The sequence below is a fragment of the Neophocaena asiaeorientalis genome, unplaced genomic scaffold, assembly GCF_003031525.2.
Source record: "Neophocaena asiaeorientalis asiaeorientalis breed wild unplaced genomic scaffold, Neophocaena_asiaeorientalis_V1.1 scaffold220, whole genome shotgun sequence".
Lineage (NCBI taxonomy): Eukaryota > Metazoa > Chordata > Mammalia > Artiodactyla > Phocoenidae > Neophocaena > Neophocaena asiaeorientalis.
In genome coordinates, this window is record NW_020174042.1 from 8,835,494 (window position 1) to 8,850,456 (window position 14,963).

The 14,963-nt window shown below is 37.5% G+C and overlaps 1 protein-coding gene across 1 annotated transcript in view; it reads right to left on the reverse strand.

The window, feature by feature from the left end:
• Positions 1-934: 934 nt before the first annotated feature.
• The window catches only part of SLC35D2 (solute carrier family 35 member D2), a 54,177-nt gene continuing 40,148 nt past the window's right edge, over positions 935-14,963 (reverse strand). The window contains 4 exon segments of the mRNA XM_024753898.1: positions 935-1,572; positions 2,307-2,389; positions 3,373-3,451; positions 10,881-10,948. Coding sequence (XP_024609666.1) covers positions 1,470-1,572; positions 2,307-2,389; positions 3,373-3,451; positions 10,881-10,948 — 333 coding nt within the window. The 3' untranslated portion in view covers positions 935-1,469.

Sequence of the window (14,963 nt, forward strand, 5' to 3'; positions counted from 1 at the left end):
AACTTGATGATATTATCCTAAGCGAAATAAGCCAGCTACTGAAAGATAAATATTGTGTGATTCTACTTTTATGAGGTACCTACAGTAGTCACATTCATAGAGAAAGAAAGTAGAATGGTGGTTGCCAGGAGCTGGGGAACGGGAGGAATGGGGAATTATTGTTTAATGGGTATAGAGTTTCAGTTTTGCAACATGAAAAAGTTCTGGAGATTGGCTACAAAACAGTGTGCATATACTTAACACTACTGAAGTGTACACTTAGAAATGGTTACGATGGTAAATTTTATGTTATGTGTATTTTACAATTAAAATTTTTAAAATTTTAAAGTAAATTGAAACATGTCAACAGGATCATTTCTTCATTTGCTGCCCTGTCCATCTGGCTCAGCTTCTATAAACTTAGAAGGTCAGAGTGGCAGGGATTTGGAGACATAGTTCCATTTTAAAGATTAAAAAATGGAGGCGACAGTGGCAAGGTGACCTGTGAAGGTCTTGGTATGTTAGCAGTGAAGACAAGACTAGAAAGAAGAGCTCCTGACTGGCCCCCTCCAGACTGGGGCCCTACCCCGCACCACAACCCCGACAGGGACAGTCCATTTCTTGATGGAGATGATAATAACTCTCATCCAAACCGGGGTTCCTTCCCACACACCACTGGTCTGGGGGATCAGGCAAGCCCAGGGAAAAAATGTACCTTGGTTAAAGTCCGTATGATCTGAATTTCAAAGCCCCTGAACAAACCTGGAAGGAGAAGAGGAGAGAAACACGACCAACTTAAATGTTGACGGGGCACACTGAGTACTGTTTTTTCCATTGAGTTATTTTGTAATTTTTCCCAACATGAGCCTTAAAAGGAATATTACCCTTCAAGGCAGACTGAATAAATGACCTACTGTTTTTCTGCCTGTCTACAATAATATCACAGTATGAGGTATGCATATAAATTATTTTTTATTTCACTTTGATGATTGGGAAAAGATACCGACATATAAGATCAAATCAAAGCTAGCAAATAACTCTACTGGCAGTTAAGTGGCTGATTTTATTAAAATAAAGACATGTCTGTTTAAACCAAAAAAATGTTGCCGCTGGCACTCTGCTTGGGCTGGGACCTTTGAAATTAAGGCCAAGGTGCTGATAAGCACCCTCACAGCATCGGCCTCCTTTGAAGCACTCGCAGTACCTGGGACAGCACACAGATGTGCGGTCCACGCAAGTGCCTTGGAAACAATCCCTTTCACCAGTGGTTTATCTTGAGAAGATTCACTTTCAGCTGGTAAGGCTTTGCCCGGATACATTTCTCAGGGCTGATGATGGCTCCTCATGCAGCACATGATGTAGATTCTCTTTGCATTTTGCAGACATTCCTGTTGTGCCTTAACCAGGGGTGAGTGCCACAACCAAAACAGCTGGGAATATTCCCTCATTCCCCCCAGTCTGCAAGCCAGTCTGCAATTCTGCCCCAGGTTCTAGCCCTTCAAATCTTGAGGGATGTTTTCTTCGTCCACAGGTTGTTTAGGTTTTAACTGGCTGTTTAAAGTTAAAAAGGAATATCTCAAGCCCCCTGCCATGCTGAAAGGAGAATAAAAAAGAGTGAAAATAAATTCCATAGATGGTACAACCAACAGCTACTGACATCTTTACAAATACAGTCAACTTAATTTTTTTGATAACTTGGCTGTTTGTTTCCTTTTCTTTATTTCATTGAGGTATAGGTGATTTACAATGCAGTCAGCTTAATTTGAAGGGAATTATTGAAACCCCTGTTTTACTTCCTCAAATTTGTGTATTAACCGATGAGAATTAACCCTCTTATTTACAAATCTGTGGGGGCAGAAAAAGAGCAGATCAAGTCTAATAGAGAAACTTGGAGAAAAAATAAGCACTTGGTTATTACTTGAATAGACTATACAGTATTATCCTAAAATAGTGTCCCACCTCTGAGACCCCAAAATGCCTTTCAAAAATATCTTAGTCACTCCTCCCAATATCCTTAGCACATGGCGCTTCAATGGAGCACAGATTTAGTGAGGCCCATTCACAAAAGGAAGACACACAACTTAAGGGCTTTTCTGAGAGGAGGAAACAGAAAATTAGATCTCAACCCTTTGAATTTTCATTACATGTCCCCATGGTCCACATGAAAGAGTATGTCATAAAAAGAGATGAACTGAATGATTTAAGTAAATTTTATCCTAGAAATTGTAAAGTCAAAACACCTCCTGCCCTTTCACTTATAACATATTAATCAGGCTTTTAAAAATTCATATTTTACTAAAATAAGTTCATTTAAAAATCCCACTTACCAAATATTTAACCCTACAAAGTTTAATACAGAGAAAATGTAGTCTCCACCTACTAACATTCCAATGTAGGCAACGGATACGTTCTGCAGACAAAGAGAGGATTAATGCTTTTAAAAGTAAAGGCTTTAGGGGGAAAACTCATATATATAGTGAAACCTGAAACTAAGTATTTTAGTTACTTTTCAAAAAGACTCGCATATAGCAGGGGTTCATGGAATATTGAATAAGTGGATAAAAACCATTACATATGGCTTTATAAAGAAAATGAAATAAACTACAGCACCATAATCACAGAAACTGCATTATCCATACCCTCTTCCAGTTAATACATAGGAAAAAGATGTAAGAGTTGGGTTGTAATCAGCTTTCCAGATTTCATCTCTTTACCATCATTGGGTAGTGAATTTTAATCATATTAGTCCTAAACTTGAAAAAACTAAGACATCTGATAAATTAAAAGCAGTACTCTGTCCAGTGTATTCTCAGAGGCCCTTGGGCAGCCAACAGAGAAGTCTACTGTTGAAGCACTCACTCACGGTAGGAGTTCACGTGAACAGAAACACAAAGCAACTGCAGAACAGAATTTAGAACACCTCCACCCTCCTATTCATTAGTGTGTGTTCAAATGCATGTACACACACGCAGCATACACACCAGTCCCAGAGTTAATCACCTTATAATTGAGCATAGATCTAGGCTGAAAACAGTTCTTCACAAGAATTCCCTTTCTTAGTCAGCAAGGTTCTCCCAGAAAACCAAACTGTAGATCACAAGGTATCTTAGCACAGAAACTTGGTATGTTTTTCAGCTATTTCACTTGGTTTTCCCAGACCATCCTTTCCCACCATTCCCAATTTAAGTCATCATTTGTCTCTTCCTTTTAAATTAGCAAGTCTTCCCTCTGTTTTGTGGATTAGGAGATTAGAAGACGTAAGGAGGGATCACCCAGGCACAGCTGAAAATATCACAAGCCTCCATTCTTACTACAGCACGGATAATAACAACAATAAAATCAAACAGTCAATTTCCCAATTTGGTTGTGCGTTTCGAGGCTTCAACCACTTACCTTGATGGCTCCAACCACCGCCGTCGTCAGGGCCGAATTGTAATAGCTGCACAAAAGTGTGGAGTACATCAACAGAAACCTGGGGCAAGGAAGAAAACACTTGAGTGTGCCTTACTGGTCTGGGTAATAAACAGATTAAGAAGAGCCAGTAAGTGACCCACACAGGCATTTTAAACAAATAAAAAAGAAAAACGTACCATAAAGATTAAAAAATACCTACATCTTAAAACATCTCAATAATTCGATATTTTCAGGAAAATGGTCCAGTTGTGCATTAGCCAAACTTTCTACCTTAGGTGTCCTTTTCATTTTGTCTGTGCATTTTCCATCAGTGTTTCCACACAAAGGGGATAAGGACAAAGATTTTTTAAGTGATCTGAAATCTTCCGTTTAACAGATGTTACAACAGTGGGTTTCAGTCCTCTCTGTGCATCAGAGTCACCTGGTGCACTTTTAACACCATGATGCCTGGCAGAGGGTCTCCAACTGGTTTGAGGTGGGGACCCAGCCATATGCCATATCAAAGCTCTATGGATGATTCTAATGTGCAGCCAGTTCTGAGAACCACTGGTGTTAGCAGGGAAAACCAGCTGCAATGATTGCTAGCTTTGGACAAAGAAGATTTAAATAATGGATTCCACATGCCAGTGGTACTCCTGTACCTTATTACTAAAGTTAATCTGACAGGCATTCAACACTGACCCGTATATTGACACTTGTCAACAAAATGACTACAGAATCATGACCAAACACCAGATAAGAAAATATACATATACACAGGAATGTAGAATTCAATCAGAGATAAAGAAATATATTCATTTCACTCAAGTAGTAATGAAAATTAGCTGTAACCTAGGTGGGGTGCAAAATTTCATCCACTGGAATCAGGTGATTAAATGTTGAAAGAGGTTACCATAAAAACTGGTTGAGAATGAGACTGGAAAGATACTGAGAGAGCATAAGATGTATTGGATTTTAAAGCTAAACACCAGTTAGAAGGCATGAGCTTGGGAACTGTACTCTAAGAAAGGGCTCAGCCCCTAAGCATTAGGGAGACTCCCCCTGGGGCAATTTAGCACCCAGTCGCAGGTCCAGGACCAAACTTCTGATTGTTAATAACAGAATCTAGATCACAAACAGTAACCGTTTTTGTCCTGAGTATGTTCATTACCAGGGATGATAGAGAAAAAATATTAGAGATAACATACATCAAGCTGAGGAATAAACTCAATTACAAACAAATTCTGTAATCTTCAAAATAATGTCTGTCTTTGTTATTAAGGTAATTACAATAATTTGGCAAGTTAGAGAATCCAACATCTTGGTCTTTGTGGCTTGTATTTAAGATGTGCAATTGATATTAAATTTGCAATTTTCACTTGAATGGGATAAGAAAATCTAAGTCTGTACACAGTATTCAAATGTTTAAAAGAAGCTGATTTACCACATTGCCAAGTTTGGTTTATTAGATTTCAAAGAGTTGCTAGGCTTGTAAAGCAACCTGGCCCATCAGCTTCTCTAGGGCCTTCTTAAGGCTTGGAATTGCTGGAAAAATCAGGTAAATTACATTTGTAAATCACATTTTAAATATTTAATTCTCTTTTAATTCACTAAGTTGTAAACAAGACTGATTTACAGTAAATTATTTAGGAGATTTCAATCAGTTAAACTTGGGTTAACAAACCATTCATCAAATAATGAAAGTAAATATTCTTATGTTAGTATAAAAATTACTAGCTTTATAAATAGAGCAAGAATATTTATAAATTGGCTTAAGAAAATCTAAGTTTTTTTTAATTTTTACAATTTTAATAAATTCAACATTAATTTAGAGTCCCAGGGAACTATAAATAATCCAACTTATGCATAAAATGAAAAGATTAAAAAACTCAACCTGGTGTTACTTGGTGCCTGCTCTGCTGGGCCTGGGTAGTAAGAGTATATAAACCCACAGCATCTGCCCTGAAGGAGCTAAGAGTCTAATAAAATAACAGAGATCACAACTCCCAGGAGGGGCCCAACCCAATTTCCAGGACACAGAAAAGCTTCCTGCAGGCTTCCTAAACTGGAGTGCAGCCTTAAACCCAGAACAGTCATGAATATCCTTTATGTCCTATTTTTGCTTAAAATTTCCTACTCCAGGGTTTCCAATCATGCAATGTTTTCTTCATTCCACATTTTAGCAAAACCACCTTGGCCAATATCCATCTAGCCTGAGTGTGGGCCACTAGGACACTCACCCACCAGCTGGGCTGAGCGAGGGGAGGAGTCCCTGTCTCCAGCCTCCTGGGGGAGTTTGAATTAGCGGCAGTCCTCCTAAGTGACAGATGGCATCTGACACAGGAACAGCCACTTTCTGCAGACAGAAAGGCTGCACTTCTCAGTATACCACCTGGGTGTCCCCAGAGAGGGTAACTATAAAATGACGAGGATCAAAGGAGTGTATTAAAACTTTTTCTAAGAAACATGATTTATTTCTATACGCAAATATGCACCTACACTGTCCTTTGGCTAAGACCAAGGTTCTGAATTAAAAGACCCTCCATTAACTCAATGCAAAGGAAACCACTTTTAACACCAAAAATGTCAACCTCCACATGACAGTTTTGATTTTAGCATCTGTGAATTAATAAAATGTAAAGATATTCAGCACTGCTGAATTCTCAGTACATTTCTGCCATTACGTACTTATAAAATCGTACTTATCATCTGTGTACATTTGAAAAATAATGGCACATACAAAAGATACACATTTATTCAGACAACAGATACCAGCTGGTGTTTTGGCTTATAGGGCCCCAAGGGATGGAGGTACCCATGTGAAAACCCCTGAACCAGAACCCTTGCTCAAAGGTTTCTTCCTGTTTCTGAAAAATAACACAAAAAATAACTGATTAACCCAAAGTTGGACGGCACACTCATGGGAGTCACAAGCAGAACTCAAATGGCCTTGTTTACAACTTGTTGCTGGTTACCATTCCACGTACAAGCATACATAGAAGTCCAACACAAATGTTCAAATAATAAAATGCTACTTTTACACTCCTTCCACCAACCACAATTGTACCCAAGCACATTATTCTATTATTTCAGATTTCAAAGAATTTCAAGTAATCTCATCTTGCCCATCTCTGGTAAGAATTCTCTCCTACCCCAGACCTCAGTGGTGTGCCAGGGAAGCCAAAGTCATGGGAAAAATATGATCTATTTTCCTGGAACATCGATTTTACGCTACAATTTGGTTTGTTGGGAAATGATGGAAATATCTACACTCTTTGAAGGTTCTGTCACTCCTGTGTCCAAGCAATCAGCAGAATCCTATTTTGTCTTGGACCCTACATCTTGGCAGGATCAGTGAAGGTTCAAAGAATAGAACATTTTTTATGCTGTGAGTAGGGAAAATTGATACATTTGTGTTTCTATTAAGGAATATATTACTGCTTCAGTGAGATCAAAGAGGCTGCTACTAGGGCAGAAACAGATTAGGATAATTGCCTCCAGGGCTTAGGGGCTGGTGCCAGATGCTGGTGTGAATGAACCAGAACCTGTCACTTCTCGGCAAGATTAAAAAGAACAGCAGAGCTAGCTTTTTAAAATCTAGTTTGTCAACTTAAATTTCAGTCTTATTTTACCTCTACCTGCATTAAATTAGCGTGGCTCCCACAATCCAGTTTACCTGCCTGATGCAATTTCACTTCTTCATATGCTTTATTTACAAACTCTTGATTACAAATAGCATTTCTTAAAGCTGAATCATTCACCATGACTCAGAAGAAAAGTCTGCTCTTTTCACCATTCCACTGGCTTCTTAACATACAGTTCTAAAGTGTTATAATTTTTAAATTATATTTTCAACTCCGGATAGAGGGTTGGTGGTCAGAGAAAGCAAGTTTGAAATGCAAACTTGAAAGCAGTGAAAATAAGGAAGAAGCTGAGAGAGAGTTCTCTGGAGTCAAGGGTTGGAACATGCACATGTTAGTCCTGAGGCTCCTTGAGCATGAACCGAAGAGAAGGGACAGCCAGTTCCAGTTGTTCTGAAAAGCAAGGATATGCTCAGAAGCTTACAATGGTTTCTATCACTGCAAAGAAGCAAGTGACCTAATCATCGTGTCCTCTGAGTGAGAAACTGTAAGAAAGCAGGATTCTGAAAAATGTACCATGCCAAAATGGAAGTTTCCTTCTAGAGCAGTTTCAGAATTAAAACATGGTGGTTGAAGATGAGGTAGACATAACAGAATAAAAACTATTGAAGTCATGGGCTATAGGCAGAACCAAATCTGTCTGGGGTGAAAAAGGACAGCCAAACTGAACAGGCTGGGCTCAGAAATAGAAATATTAACAACAAAAACAATAGTTAACACTTACTGAACATTTTCTATATGTCTACACTAAGGGCTCTTTACTCATTCAATCCACATAACCTTATAAATTAGCTACATTACATCATTGTTCCCATTTTAAAGATAAGGAAATTGAGGCTCAGAGAGGGTAGATAACTTGTCCAAGGACCCAGAGCTAAAAAGTGGCAAAGCCAGGATTCAAATCTAGGCCATCTGATTCCAGAGTACAGGCACCTGTTAGAATGATGCCATGATTTTAGTGTCCTCAAAAGACCCACTTAAAAAACTGAGATCTACGTAGTTTTTACCCTGAAAGTTGTAGAATCTGAAATATTAATATTTTCATCATTTACTGATTTATTTTTAATTACTATGCCTTTATGACATTTTTACATGCAAAATGACTACTGATAAAATACTGATTAAGAACTTTTATCAAGAGGGTATTTGTTTTCTAGGAAGCACATTATTAATTGGGAAAAAAAGGCATGTAGTTGTAGATAAATAGGGTCAAGATTCTGACAAAGAAGCCCCAGAAGTGCCAGCTCAGGCACTGCCCACCCCACCACTCACTGCAGACAGCTGACATCAAAGGGTTTATTTCTTGGGACTTCCCTGGTGGCACAGTAGTTAAGAATCCGCCTGCCAATACAGGGGGCACAGGTTCGAGCCCTGGTCCAGGAAGATCCCACATGCCGTGGAGCAACTAAGCCCATGCGCCACAACTACTGAGCCTGCGTGCCACAACTACTGAAACCCACGTGCCTAGAGCCCGTGCTCTGCAACAAGAGAAGCTACCACAATGAGAAGCCCACGCATCACAATGAAGGGTAGCTCCCACTCACCACAACTAGAGAAAGCCCGCACATAGCAAAGAAGACCCAATGCAGCCAAAAATAAAATTAAAAAAAAAAAAAGGTTTACTTCTTGATTTCCTTCATGGAATGGCTAAATAGTAAAGTGCAAGTGAAAAAAACAGACAAAACAAAACAAAAATATTATCAAGTTTATAATGAGATGAGATAAAACAAAAACTTGGCTCTGCTGTTCACAGGTGAACATGGGCTTAGGCAAGGAAACATGCTGGTCTGAGTTTGTGTGATATGGGTTGACTTTTTTTTAATTGTAATGGGGGGAAAAGGATGATTTCACAAAGGGTAACTCACAAACACAGCTTAGTAGATTTTTTTCAAAGTTATATGTTCTCAGTCAACAACTGGGAAAACTACAAATATCTTACTACACTTAGGCATCCAACAATGGCTGCCTAAGCACTGAGAGCACTTAGTACTCACCCACTGCCAAACAACCAATGCCTGAAAGAACACATTATTTGAGAGACTGTTGGTTTTGAAACAGGCACAAGAGATCACCTAATATCCCCCCTTTGGAAAGGGGAGAAACTGGGTACAGAGTGATAAGGGGATTTGAACCAGGCAGGCATCAGAGCAGCACACAATAGGTACAAGATCAGGGTGCTTCAGGGCAGAGGCCATTGCAAAACAGCACTGTCTGTAAACTGAGCCCTGGGCCAAACCCCAAGTGAGAAGGGACACTAGCCCACTGAGGCCAGACCCTCAAAAAGGCCAGAGTGGCCCAGGTCAGGGGCACACCTGGCTACCAACTAGACTAAAAACAATTTGTCCCTGCAGGAAAGTTTCTCAAATTCCTACTTTCAGGCCACAGGACTGATTAAGATTAAATAATATGCTCACAGATCACAGGTCACCAAATACACAAGAAAGCAAACCATAATGATACTCACAAACTACATATTTAGATTCTCAAGAAGTGCAGATATTGGAATCATCAGATGCAGAATACAGAATAGCTATGTGTGTAATATTTAAATAAATAAAAGGTACAGTCTCAAAGATGACCAACAAAAGAATGTTAAGAATGAACAGACAAGTTTGAAAACAAACTGTGGAACTTTTACAAATAAAGTAAAAATTGTTAAAATCAAAAACTCCAGCAGGGAGGGGCAAGATAGGGGTAGGGGATTAAGAGGTACAAAGTACTATGTATAAAATAAGTAAGGTACAAGGATATACAGTACAACACAGGGAATATAACCAATGTTTTATAATAACTCTAAATGGAATATAACCTTTAAAAACTGTGAATCACTATGTGGTATACCTGAAACACATAATACTGTACATCAGCTATACCTCAATAAAAAATAAATTTAAAAAAACCTCCAAAAAACAGGTTAAACATTAAATCAGACACAGCTAAAGAGAGAATTACTGAACTTGAGGATATACACAAATATTTTTACTGATGTGATTACGTTACTGCAACTAAGATCAAGTTTAAGAATTGAAGAGTGTTGATCAAAGACTCATGAATTGTCTTAGTTCATTTACACACAATGAAAATTACAGTACTAGTAATGTAAAAAAATAAGGGGGAATTCATCTTTCTTCACAGGAAAAATCTTTTGACAAATAATTCCAAGACAGTCATTCAAAGACCCTTTCTTATGGGATAAGACACAGGTGCTTGTGTATACATGGAGCCCAGTCCAGGAAGGATACTCCAAACAGCAGTTGCTTCTGGAGAGGAAAACTGCAGTGCCACAAGGCAGGGAAGAAGGGAAGGTGGCTTATGTTCCCTATGCATCCTTTTGCAGCTTTTGTACTATTTACTAGTTGTATGTATTATCTATTCACGAAAAGGACTTTTCAAGTTTGGGGAACATATAAAAAGACAAACTGCATGGCCACTCAACAGGAAGCTATACCTAAGGAAAATTTTAAGAACAAAAGCCTAAAATTATTGGGCAATATAATGGCCTGGGCATCTCTCCTCAGAATACACCGTGAATATTAACAGGTACAACACTACAGAAAATGGTAATATTTATGTGAGGTGAGAACCTTGGGAAACTTGGGACATTGTGACAAAGACAAAAAACACATTTGATTTGATAGGGCAGCTGATTTTATTTCAAACTAACTTTCAGAAATCAATATGCAACATCATATTTTGGAGGTCACATTTAGCATGGGTCCCAATCCACTCCTCTGCTGCAGGGCTACTTTTCAATAGAAGTTGGAGAAGCAAAAAGGGATTTTGACAGAGCAGATGGAATGTATATTTTGATTTGACTTGTTAAGAGATACCATAGACCAAAGCTTCTTCTTATCTATGGCTTCTTACCCCAAAAAACAGGAAAGAAGAAACTGTATGATAAATAGAACATTCTTCCATTGGTTGAATTCAGTAGCCTATTATCAAAAAGAAAGAAAACTAATGGTTAGATTAATAATACTGGTTTTACCAGTGTGTACACTCTAGTACAAATTCCAGTTTCGCAAACAGAAAATACAGTTTCCAAAATCCTGGGTAATACCAGCTGTGTGACATTGGGCTAATTTTTTTCCTCCCTGAACCTCAGGCTCATTTTACAAATGGGGATTATTTTTTTAAAAACTTCCTCAAAAGGTCAATGTGAGGATTTAATGAAATTGTTTAGAAACTTACAGGTGGCAAGAACAAAATGACAGCTATTATTGCTGTGGTTATCATTAAATCTTTACTAATTTGTAGTCATAAAATCAGCGTTGTGTTTTTAATAAATAATATTAAAAAAAAGTTTATTATAAATTTAATAATGCTGGCAAGACTAAGAAAACTTAAAGTTCATAAACTGTTTTCAAGAATTTGCACAAGAGGAAAAAAAAAAGGGAATTCCCTGGCGGTCCAGTGGTTAGGACACAGAGCTTTCACTGTCAGGGCCCAGTTCCATCCCTGGTTGGGGAACTAAGAGCAGCCAAAAAAAGAATTTGCAAGTGCTTAGGAAGTATCATGAACAAATAAACTATTGTGTGCTATTTACAAAGCAATCAAGTAATTGGGGTAGAGGAGCTGGTAGACAGAGGAGTTTAAGACAGCTTCTGCTCTTAGGTGAGAAAATAAAAACCCTTTTCAGGTAACAATAAAAAGGAGTATTTTATTCATGATTTGTCCCTTGCCTGCGTCCAAAAATGACTTTACGGTGACTCAAGACTATATGTAAGTACATGCTGAATACATGATTAAATATAAATTCTATTCACTTTCTATTAAGCAATACTTTGTTAGCCAAGTTTTAGTAACTTTGGAGATTTAAAACTATTTAAATCTTTCTTAAGTTTAAATCTTAAGTTTATAGTTCAAATTTTTAAACCAATTAAAATGGAATTCTCTTCTCTGATTACACTTTACTGTCACTGTTTCATTAGTAACACTTTGACCACCTCTTATGAAAAAATCCACGTTAAATGTTGATAACTGCCAAACACGGTTGACGGGTACATGGGATTTGTTATACTATTCTCTTTCCTTCTGAACAGGTTTGAAAGTTTTCATAATAAAACTTTCTTTTTAACACTTACTTGTGAAATAAAAAATATAATAAATATAAATCTGTCTTACTGGCAAGCCCCAAGCTGATCAGAGGGTCATAAAACATCCAGGGCAGTTTATACCAAGAGAGTCAAAGATCAAAACCAAACAGAAACTTATGGAAAACATTCTGTGTCTGAAAAATTAAATAAGATTGTGAATAAGAGAAAAGCATATGCCCCAAACTTCAAACCAAAGGTAGGAAAACACTTATTTACTCAAAGAACTGGGAGTATTTATGAAAACAGTATACAAAAACTATATATTCTTGATACCACATAAACCATTGAGAGCTATATAGTAATTTTCATAAAAATACTTGGATTCATTGCCAGCCTAAATTTTGAGAGATTTTAGTTTTATTTTGTTTCTTTAATAATGATGAGGCTCTGCTGGTGGCATTTTAAAAAGTCATGTGGCATGACATTTATTTGAAAACATAGAAAATAAAGAGGAGTAACAATATTAAGTACTTCCTCCTTTAGACTCACTATTGCTATGAAAATATGTTGGAGTGTGAATCTTTTTCATTTTTCATTAATGTGTTTTTTAATCAGAAAAAAAGTCCTGTTATTTATCCCTATTCATCAACTGCAACACACTAAATGTACCTTGAACTTATTGCAATGATTCAAATAACTAAAGAAAGTTCACCCACTATTTTCCAGGGGCCTAATTTGTTAACAAGAGGAGCTGGCATTACTGACTTTGTCCATCACAGATAGAATCAAGGTGCTATTACCAGATCTGCTGACTGTGTTAAGTCGATGACTGTGTAAGTCCAAGGTCCAAGAGTGAACCCCCAGTACAGTGAGTCACACACACGAGTCTTAACACAATCTCTGACCCCCTACAGTCAACCGGGAATAATGACTCATCCAAGTACTCCTTCCATTAACAAGAGAAGTTAACCTTTCACTCGAAATCCTCAATTAACTTTCAATACAATCAAACCAAACTTGGCAAATAAAATGCAATTTTATTATTGCAGACTAACACACCTAATTATGTAAGTTCACTACTTTTTTGTATTTGGTTCACAGTCTAAAATGGATTCAGCCATGGTTAAAAGTGACCAACTGGAAGAAATTCATAGTGATTCAATGAACACAGAGCAAAACAACATTAGTAGTGAAAAATCTTACTATTTTTTCCTACAGAGTTTTTAAAATTACTGATTACAGTGTTATCTCTTTTGGCATCTCTTATCATATAATAATTTTAAATTAGAGCCAAATTTTTAACTTTATGGTTTTCGTATCTTTGTCATCTTATAGAAAGCCTTCTCTTACAGTCTCTTACAGAAAATAAATATATTTTTCTGATTATAATTTTTCTTATAAACTTTTAAATTAAATCCATATATTTAGCTCTGATCCATCTGGAATTTCAGTGAATAGTTATCATTGCTGGGGCTCTCAGGTAACTATAGTAACTTCTGTTTGAAATCTTAAGAGACTGATCAAATGGAAGAGGCTAGATGGGTAAATACTGAGATATTCCAGCATCGAAAGCCAGAATAGGAGCATAATATTCTCCTAGAACACCAGGATTGAATAAGTTAAGGTAAATGTTAGGCCTTTTATACTTTCTAAGCTATAAGTGATAGGTTATAGTTTTTATCCTATGTGAAGGAAAGAAACAAACACTTTTCATATACTGCTACAAATTAAAAAATTGAGGGGCTTCCCTGGTGGTGCAGTGGTTGGGAATCTGCCTGACAATGCAGGGGACACAGGTTCGAGCCCTGGTCCGGGAAGATCCCACATGCCACAGAGCAACTAAGCCCGTGCACCACAACTACTGAGCCTGTGCTCTGGAGCCTGTGAGCCACAACTACTGAAGCCTGTGTGCCACAGCTACTGAAGCCCATGAGCCAAGAGCCAGTGCTCCACAACAAGAGAAGCCACCGCAATGAGAAGCCTGCCCCCTGCCCGGACGAATAGCCCCCGCTCACCGCAACTAGAGAAAGCCTGTGCGCAGCAACAAAGACCCAACGCAGCCAAAAATAAATAAATAAAAATTTTTTTTTAAATTGAGATTACAGCAGATGATGTGTTTCTAGAGCCAGACAGCCTCCTGGATCTATCACTTACTGTCCTTGGAAAGTTTTTTAAACACTGTGCCCTAGATTCCTTGTCTATAAAATGGGGATAATAACAGTACCTTCTCCTCAAGCTACTGTGGGAATGCAACGAGACAGTTCATGTAGAATACTTCAAACAATGTCTGATAGAATAATTCCTCAATAATTATTAGCTATTTTTACTATTACTTGAGAAAGTATAGTAATTCTGCATGGTAATCATTACAAGCAGGTGGCAACTTCTGAAAGCACCATGCTATAAGTTTGTAAGTCAACGATTTAAATGTGGAAATACATATTCCTAATCAAATGCTGTTATAAATTATTAACATAATACATGTAGTCTATTTTCAAAAGGTACCTAAAATTCAGTTTCTGGTCACTACGCCATTTATAACATTGTTCCCATAGGGAAATGTGCTTTTAGTTTCAATCAGGTGTTCTAAGAGTTCCTAGAAGTTTCTAGATTTCTATTTCTAGAAATAAATATATATCTGAAAGGCTATAAAGTACCAGAATCTCAGAACAGATAAACTCCAGAGACTCAAAAGAAAAACTCATTTTTATGATAATGAAAAGAGACAAGCCAGTAGGACGTTGAGGGCTCATAATTTCACCTTGTTTATGTAATGCTGCTGACACTAAATTGGTTTAATTGATGGTAGCTGAAAAATAAATAATGTGCTTTTAGATATTCTGCCCTGTTCATCATTGCTAGAGGTATACGGGGTGCTTGCTTTAACTTCCAATATTCTGAACTAACAGTGAGG